Source organism: Ovis canadensis, chromosome 1 (genome assembly GCF_042477335.2).
Source record: "Ovis canadensis isolate MfBH-ARS-UI-01 breed Bighorn chromosome 1, ARS-UI_OviCan_v2, whole genome shotgun sequence".
NCBI lineage: Eukaryota > Metazoa > Chordata > Mammalia > Artiodactyla > Bovidae > Ovis > Ovis canadensis.
In genome coordinates this window covers 85,040,476-85,049,930 of record NC_091245.1, presented here as the reverse complement: position 1 = coordinate 85,049,930, position 9,455 = coordinate 85,040,476, and the positions used below count along the sequence as shown (strand labels likewise).

At 41.9% G+C, this 9,455-nt stretch overlaps 1 protein-coding gene across 1 annotated transcript; it reads right to left on the bottom strand.

The window, feature by feature from the left end:
• Positions 1-484: 484 nt before the first annotated feature.
• On the bottom strand, positions 485-6,796 carry PRMT6 (protein arginine methyltransferase 6). The gene has a single exon (XM_069573645.1). The coding sequence runs from the start codon at positions 2,770-2,772 to the stop codon at positions 1,645-1,647; it is 1,128 nt and encodes a 375-aa protein (XP_069429746.1). The 5' UTR covers positions 2,773-6,796; the 3' UTR covers positions 485-1,644.
• Between the last annotated feature and the right edge of the window lie 2,659 nt (positions 6,797-9,455).

The following is a 9,455-nucleotide window of genomic DNA, read 5'->3' as shown; positions in this document are numbered from 1 at the left end:
AAATGTTCAACATAAAATATAGTTGACTCTAACATAAGGAACCAATTTGTAACTCTAGTTTAAACCAGGCCTAAATTGCTATGACTGTACCATTTGCATAAGCTAACTATCCTAATACCAACAATGGTGACAACTATAAATGTATTGCAAGTCAAGGATCTTGTAAAGCTGATGATTTTGTACATGTATAGTTCCCTTACTAATGGCAGATCTCATGTGTTGATACCAAATTTTAGCAAATTAGTTATATTTAAGTATATTAATAAGTGATGAATAAAGAAGAAAAAACTGTTGCAACAGAGCTGCTTCAGATCAGATTTTCACACCTGCTTTCTATTAGCATACTAAAGCTACTAGTGTAAAGAAACCATACATTAAGCATAGTTGATTATCCTTAAGCTATGCTCTGTAGGGGTTATAACACCATTTTTAAGAACAATACTAAAAAGGCAAGAGTTATAACTCAGACAGTACACAAGACTTCTTACTTCATCTATAAAAATAGAGAATGCCAGTGCTTTATTTGCCAGAGATGAGGAGGGAAACATGGGTAAAATAAATTTGATAACATAACTCACATTACAAATGATTTTCCTAAATTCACAACTTTCACATTTAGCTGACCTAAATAAAAAGAAAACAAACAAAACACTAACAAAAACATTTTCACTTGATGTTAGTAGGCCAAATCACATGATCCCCCTGAATGAGGGATTTTAATTCTCGAGCTGGGAAAATATTTTCCTTACTTAAATAATTTACCCAAGGTGATAAATAAACCCTTGGACCAAGTTCAGAAGAAATCGCCTCTATCAGTTTGTTATAAAGCACACAAAATTTTTACTATGGAACTTACATGAAATTTTCTTGGTTAAATCTTAACAGTAAAGACAAAAAGTCCATACTACTTTACTGTATTTCAGGTCTTTTTCTCCAACACGTACCCTTCTAGATTTCTTAGGTACGCTGTACTAGTACGTATGAAGTTTATTTCACTTAATGGAGTAAGGTGTCATCAACTTTAGCATCTTAAGGAAGTAGGTGTTATTTAAACTTTACCCTCATTCACCTCCCCCACGTTATCAGTAGTAAAACTTATTAAAAAAAAAAAAAAGAGGACAAAATACTGTAGTCTAGAGGCACCTGGGAAGAGAGGGAATTCAGAAAATGAGAGAATATGGCTCTGGAGTGATATCCCGTTTTATTGGAAATACATGGAGTCTAACTATAAACCCTTTTCCCCTTTCCCTGGCTTTAGACTTAGGGTGTGAGGTGTCAGGGAAGTGAATGGAACCTTCACAAACTGATAATTTCATACCCTTTTCCCCCTTTAATTTACAAGAAACAAAAGAAATAGAAAAAGGAGTGCTTGGTACCACGTGCTTTTGAGGTTTAACGGGCCCTTAATAAACACGCTGTTTCGGTCGTGGCAGGGGATCGAAAACACTTTTTAATAAATATCGCCAGAAGAATCTCCACGAAGCGAGACTGAAGTCACTCTCCCTCCCCAGGAGCCCTGGGGTAAAGGGAGACGGAAGATAACGCTCCCTACTTGCACGTGAAATCTCCTTTACTCCGCCGACCAACCCTCCGCCTCTTCCGTGCCTGGCTTCCTTGGGAGGTAGCTGGGAGAGAAGACCACGCTCAGTCCTCCATGGCAAAGTCTTTGGTCTTTTCCTCCTGGTCGCCCACTTTGTAGCGCAGCAGCACCCGCAGGTGACGGTGGTGGTCCTGGGAGGGCAGCAGCGTGATCTCTCCGGAAACATCCGTGTCTTGCTCCACTTGCACCGGCTCGTTCAGGTAGAGGAGAGCCTGCTTCCAGTGCGTGACGGGGTGAAAAGGCGAGGTGGAGAGCACCACGGGTTTCTCCGAGTCCCCTCCGGGGAAGGTCACCTGGAACCAGATGGCAAAGCCGTGCAAGGGAGCCGAGCCATAGCAGCTGAAGCGGAAGCGACCGCCCACCCCGGCCTCCAGCTCCTGCTCCAGGCCGGCGCGGGCCAGCTCCAGCCGAGCAAAGCACTGCGGCCGGGCCAGCACATCCTCGCCGGAGAGGCCTTGCACCACGATTTCTGAGTGGCCCATGAGGCAGCGCGTGGCGAAGCTCTCCAGGCAGCTCATGTCCACGCCGTAGAGTTGCTTCATCTGGCTCCAGAAGCTTAGGCGCAACTCCAGCATCTGGTCGCTGATGGGCGCCACGAAGAGCTCGGCGGAAGCCGGCAGGAGAAGACCGCCCTCCTTCAGCCACTTGGTCCGCGCGTGGAGCACAGAGCTCAGCATGGACTCGTGCAGAAGTCCGCAGCCCATCCACTCGCTCACGATGGCATCCACCTGCTCCGGCAACTCCACCGTCTCCACCGGTCCCGGCAGGACGTGCACCCGGTCCTCCAGCCCGTTGAGCCGCACCACTTCCCGGGCCTGTTGCCAGATGTCGCTGGCCTCCACCGCGTACACGCGCCGGGCCCCTGCCTGGGCACAGAAGATGCTGAGGATGCCGGTGCCCGCGCCCACGTCCAGCACGGTCTTGCCTCTCAGCGCTGCCCAGTTCCGCAGGATGCCCAGGCGGTAGGCATCGGTGCGGACGCGGTCGGCAATCATCTCCTCGTGGACCGATACGTCCGAGTAGCACTGGTAGTACAGCTGGTCCCGCTCCCGCCTAGTCCTCCGGGGTCGCGGCACAGCCACCTCCAACTCTCCGCCATCTTCCTCTTCAGTTCCCTCCCCTCCTTCGCCGCCGCCCCCCGACTCAAGCTTTCTTCTCTTGGGCTGCGACATCTTGGCGGCTTGGGCCGACTCCCGGCGTGCGTTGCGCGCCGCGCCTCGGGCTCCAGGAAGCGGGGCCTTATGGTAGTTGTAGTGCGCGCTCGTGCCTCCCGGTTTTGGCAGGTCGCCGGGCGAATGTCAGCCAGATACCAATGATCTGTACTCTGCTCTTTTTCTTGCTCCTTTGGTGTCTTGGAATCCCTTTTCCATCCCCTGCACTCACATTCCATGGTTCTCTACGTTCCTTCTCCTTCCCTTAGATTGTTCAGTCTCTTTTGCTTTCACGCCCTTCGTGACATGGACACGCCCACTTAAAACTGAAAATCCATGTTTTGTTTTGTCCAACTCCCAGATTTTTTATTATATAGAATTTTCTGGGCGGCACCGTGCACACCCTACTGCCTCATCTGGACAGTTGCAACTCTTAAAGCTCTCCAAAAGTGGAGATTTGGAAATTGCACTACGTGTTTTTCTTCTCCGTTTTCAGGGGAGGTAGAATGCAAAAGGGAGAAGGCAACGTCACCCCACTCCAGTACTCTTGCCTGGAAAATCCCATGGACGGAGAAGCCTGGTAGGCTGCAGTCCATGGGGTCGCTAGGAGTTGGACACAACTGAGCGACTTCACTTTCAATTTTCACTTTCATGCATTGGAGAAGGAAATGGCAACCCACTCCAGTATTCTTGCCTGGAGAATCCCAGGGACTGGGGAGCCTGGTAGGCTACTGTCTATGGGGTCGCACAGAGTCAGACACGACTGAAGCGACTTAGCAGCAGAATGCAAAAGTGTAAATGAAACAAAGTAAAAACCCAACAGTGTAAAACCCTGGTCTGGATTCCAGTGAGACCACAAATGAACGGAATGATTAGGGCAAGCTGTGTAAGTACTCTTGCCTTCAATTACCCATGTACCTTCCAGCAACAAAGAATCTTCAAGGCAGTTGAAAATTAAGTTTCTGTTCTCTATTTTAGGAGATTAGTTATTTGGCTCTTAGTTCTGCCTGGTAATTCTGTGACTCATTCAAGGCTTAAATCTTGGAAACTTCCAGTCCGAGGAATAGTTGAAAAGCAACTGTTGCTAGGTGTATTCTGGTAGCTGATTTTTTTCCTTCCATAGGTAACTGAATCCTTCATCACCTGTGATCATTTCTCTGCTTCAACTCACTTTTTCCTGCCTGTTTCCATGTCTGGGCTAGATTGGTAATCCTTTTTTCCTCTTCTATGTTCCTTTTAGTCAACTATCAGCTGTTAACCTCTTCCCTCTGAGATGTTCATAGTAGAAATAAATGCATTTAAAAATACTTGTGATGTCTATATGGGTGTCTGTGTTCTTCACAAGTAAGGTGAGAAAAAAATTTTCTCCTAGCTTAAAAAAAAAATAACACGAAGAAAATTGACTTTTATTTTCTTGTAGTCTCAAACTGTTTCTTTTTAACAATGGGCCTGTATTCCTTATCTGGGGGAAGGTTCCTTCAGCCCATTCTCTATTAATCTGTCATTGAATGAAATAAGTTTATTGACCTGACATCCTCAGCTGTACTTCTTTATTACAATTTTTTCATTTATTTTTGGCTGGGCTGGATCTTTGTTGGGCTACTCTCTAGTTGTGGTGCCAAGGCTTCTCTTTGTGATGGCTTCTCTTGTCTCAGAGCAAAGGCTCTAGAGCGTGGGGACTTCAGTAGTTGAGGTGCAATGGCTTAGTTGCTTGCCTCGCTGGATCTTCCAGGACGAGGAATTGACCCCAGGTCCCCTGCATTAGCAGGAAGATTCTTAACCACTGGACCACCAGGGCAGTCCCCTTAGCTGTACTTCTAACTCAGGGCTCAACTCTGGCTGCTCATCAGAATCCTCTGCGGAGCTTTTAAAAAATACCTGTGTCTCACCTCAAACTAATTAAATCAGAAGCATTCCAGTGGAGCCTGCGCATATAGTTTTAAAAGCTACGCAGGGAATTTGTGCAGCCAGAGTGAGAACTATTTCTCAGTAAAATGATGTTAGTTAGATTTTGCTTCATTAGTTTCATTGGGTAAATTATCTTTTTTCAGTGGTCTGGGCTGAACCATTTAAGGCTAAAAATCTTCAGAGCATTTCCTCTCTGCCCAGCTTGATATCTTTTGAAGAAAATAGAGGCCCAGAACAGGACATGTCATTAAAGTTATAAATGTGGCCACTTTAATATATTACTTCTAGGCTATTACTTAGTGTATACATCTCTCATTCCTTCTGTCCTCAAAATCTTCCTCTTTTAAATGCATTCACTCACTACCTTATTTTCAATTTACTTACTTGCAATCTTTTTAAGGAAACATCTGAACATAAGTTTTGTTGGTTTTACCTCCGAAGTGTATGAGTGCATCTTTTCTTCTCCACTGCCTACACCCTAGTCTAATTTTCCACCTTTGTTTATGTGGAAATCAGTCTCCTAAGAAATCTCTCAATTTCCAGTCTTGCCTCTGTCTAATCCATTCTCCACAGAGCTACAAGAATTAGTTGTTCAAAATCTCAATTGGACTATGTCATTCTCTAGTAACTTCTTTCAGCCACTGAAACAATCCAGTAACTTCAAGTAACTTCCCATCTTATCTCAACTACTCATCCCAACTCCTCCTTGGGCTTGAGATAGCCTGGTCTTCTACCTTTTTCCTGTTGTAAGTCTTCACTTATGCTCTTGCAGAGGCTGGGACATTGTTTTTCTTCTTAGCACTTCACTTTAGTGGCTCCTTTTCATCTGTCAGGTTTCAGCTTAAATATTATTGCCAAAGAAAGTCCTTCCCTGGCTCTCTTAAATACTATTTTCTGGGACTTCCCTGGTGGTCTAGTGGTTAAGATTTCACCTTCCAAGGCAGGCGTTGTGGGTTTGATCCCTGGTTGGGGAGCCAAGATCCCTCATGCCTTGGGGTCAAAATACTAAAACAGACGACAGAAACAATATTGTTACAAATTCAATAGTCAGTAAAGACTTTAAAAATGGATCACATCAAAAAGTCTTGAAAAAAGGAAACCCTATTCAAAAAAAACAACTCAATATTTTCTAACCCAAGATATGGTTTATTTCCTTTGTCTCTTTTATTATTAGCTGAATTTCCACCTGAATGTATGTAATTTTTCTGTTTGTTTTCTGTAAAATATAAACTCCAGGAGACTTGGAGTTTTTTTCCCCACTATTGTATCAATAGTTCCTAGCACTAGAACAGAGCCTGACATAGAGTATTTAATAGTCTTCAATGAAGACTGTCATGGAAACGATTTTCAATAAAGTTGCCTGATTTATAGCAGAAATTGTTAAATTGTCATAACCAATGTTTACACTTAAAATTGTTAAAATGCCATATTTAATACACTAAGAGGGCTCAATAAATTTAAATTGAATTGCTAGTTATGGATTAAGTTCATAATATCCCTGTTGTCACTACCTAAACAATCCAATACACACAATTTTCAAAAGAATTAGAACTACTCATAATATTATAGTCAGGGAACTATGAATTTGCTGTTCATCTGTTTTAGTATTAGGTTTAATCATGGGCCAATACTCTGTGGATCTAAAAGATACTATACACATTATGAGAGTTACATATACCTGGGCTTTCTATTTTTGATGTTCCAATTTATTTAAATACAAAAATCACCACCTTTTGTGTTCATTTGCTATAAAGGATTTTTTTGTTTTTGACAGAAGTGCCTCTTTTTATGCTGGCAGCTTCCAAGTAACTGAAACATGGCAAGAACTACATCATTTAATGAATATTCATATCAAAGAGAGATTGATAACATTTTTGTGTCATTGTGCCTCTACCCTTCCCCAACATGCACTTTGAGAATTATAATTAATTAATCCTTGAAGTCCTAAAGAAACCTTCAATTCTTATACTAGGATTTTTAAAAATATATTTTTAAACAACAGACATTCAAATTAAAGAGGAAAAGAATTTAAAAATAAGTATTTCTGGGAGGACATCACATCAGAGCCAAAGATAAACAACAGAAGAAAGAAAGTTGAGAGTTAAAAGTGGTATAATAATTTACCTAAGTAAAAAAAAAAAAAGAAGAACAGATGACATTAACACAAGACATACGCTTTTTAGGGGCAAGGGGTTTTGTCTTTTTGTTTACTAATGTGTCCCTTGTTTCTAAATACTTAGTGTAGAGTAGATGTCCAGAATGTCTGCTGAACAAATGAATGAATGGATAAATGCATGAATGTGTATGATGCAGAAATTTGAGAACTCCTGCCCTAGACAGCCTGCAGACTTGCAGGCCATGCAGAGATTATGGGATGAAAGATCTATTATTCTTTCTGCTGTGGTAAAACAAATTACTACAAATTTAGCAACTTAAAACTACAAACATTTTTTAATCTCATGGTGTCTGTGGGTCAGAAGTTCAGGCATGCCTCACTGGGACCTCTGCAAGGCGGCAATCACGGTGTCCATCTGGCTACATTTGTTTCTGGATCTTGAGATTCTCTCCTCAAGCATGAAGTTGCTGTTCCTTGCAACTGTAGGACTGAGGTTTCCCTCTTTTCCCGACTTCCAGAGGGAGGGTATTTTGGCCCTTAGAGGCTGCTGGGAGCTCCTTGCCACAGGGTCATTTCCCAGGTTTTCTCACAACACACAGCTTCTCCAAGGCCAGTAGAAAAAGCTTTCTTATCTCAGGGAGGGGCCTATTCCAAACAACTTCCCTACCTCCCACCTCGCCAGGATGATGTCCCTTTTGATAAATTCAAAATGAACTGATTTGAGATTTCAATTACATCTGTTAAATAATGCTTTCTGCTGGAGAAAACAGCTCAGCATAGAGACCAATGTGTATTCCCACTGAAAGTTGCTAAATACTGCAAACTATCTCAAAATTAGTCTATGGCTCAGAGAACTATGGGTGTCGCTCATGGCAGTGGTAAAGAATCCTCCTGCCAATGCAGGAGCTGCAAGAGCCGCAGGTTTGATTCCTGGGCCAGGAAGATCCCCTGGGGTAGGAAATGGCAACACACTCCAGTATTCTTTCCTGGAAAATTCCATGGACAGAGGATCCTGGCAGGCTACAATCCATGGGGTCATGAAGAATTGGCTGTGACTGAGTACACACGACTAGCTACTCAAGGCATGGGGAGGTGACTGATCAAATAGATCAGAAACAAAGTTTTGAACAAGCTGTTCACCATATCTAAGCCAAAGATTTTAATACAACAAACTTTGCCTTAGTCACCCTTGACTTTCTGAACCCAGCCATGTGAAAAAAAAAAATCATGTATAGTGGCTACATTTTTAGTGTGAGTCCAGGAAGAGAAGATTCCTGGAAAGAAGCCAAGCTGAGCTGAGCCTAAATGAACCCAGTAGACTGTAGCTCTCATATAATGGAAGCAAGAAACATAAAACTTTCATTGTTACAAGCCACTGGGATATTGGTGTTCTTGCTACTACAGCAAAAACAAAGCTGTCTATTAATAACATAAATATACATACAGAATGAACAATCATTATTATTCAAGATCAAGATATAAAGCATAGTGCCACCAAGATCAAGATATAAAACATTACCAGTGTCATAACTGTACCTGTGTCCCTCTAATCCTGTACTTTTTCTCCTTCCCAAAGGTAAGTATCCTGATAATACCGTAAAATACTCAGTGACCTGGCTTTTTGAATCTCATATACACCTAAATCATGTGGTATGTGTTCCCTTGTGTCTAATTTCTTTTGCTCACCATTATGGTTGTGAGAGTCACCCATGTGACTATGTGTAGCAGTATTTTTCACTTTCCTTGCTTTATTTTGTAGTATTCCATTGTATGAATACACAATTTGTTTAACTAGGTTTCTGTTGTCGCATGAGTCCTCTGAGACAGAAATAATCATTCCTATAAGTAATTTCATATTTTTGTATGGTTATTTTGACTCAATATTTTATACTTTATATAATTTATTTATTTTATTATCATATTATATATTAAGTGCCTTAATAATAGCTAAAGTTTGTGTGTTTGCCATGTATGAAGCATTGTTTAAATGTTTTATATGCATCATTAATTCATTCATTCAGCAAATAGGTGCTGAACAGCTGACATTCTATATCAAAAAGTATAAGGGTAAACAATACAGACAAAAATCCCTGCTTTTATGGAGTTTATACTTTAGGGAATAATCTCTGATTCTCAAAATCCATGAGGTGGACATTAGTAAACCAAGGCACATAGTAGTTATTTCAATCACTTATTTATCTTTTCTATAGGATTGTAAATTTCTTTTAGGCAGGAACCAATTTCCTTTATCTTCCTACAGTCTAGTGGAACACCATACACATAGTCATAATATTAATTATTTTGATGACAATTAACATTTATTTTGTGCTTTCTATACCCCAGAGACAACTGGAGTTTCATAAAACCTCTCTGGTAGGTATTATAATTAACCCCTTTCAGTTCAGTTCAGTTCAGTCGCTCAGTCGTGTCTGACTCTTTGCACCCCATGAATCATAGCACACCAGGCCTCCCTGTCCATCACCAATTCTGAGTTCACTCAGACTCACTCACGTTCATTGAGTCACTGATGCCATCCAGCCATCTCATCCTCTGTTGTCCCCTTCTCCTCCTGCCCCCAATCCCTCCCAGCATCAGAGTCTTTTCCAATGAGTCAACTCTTCGCATGAGGTGGCTAACCCCTTTAGAGATCAGAAAATAAGCAAAAAAAGGCTAGCTGACT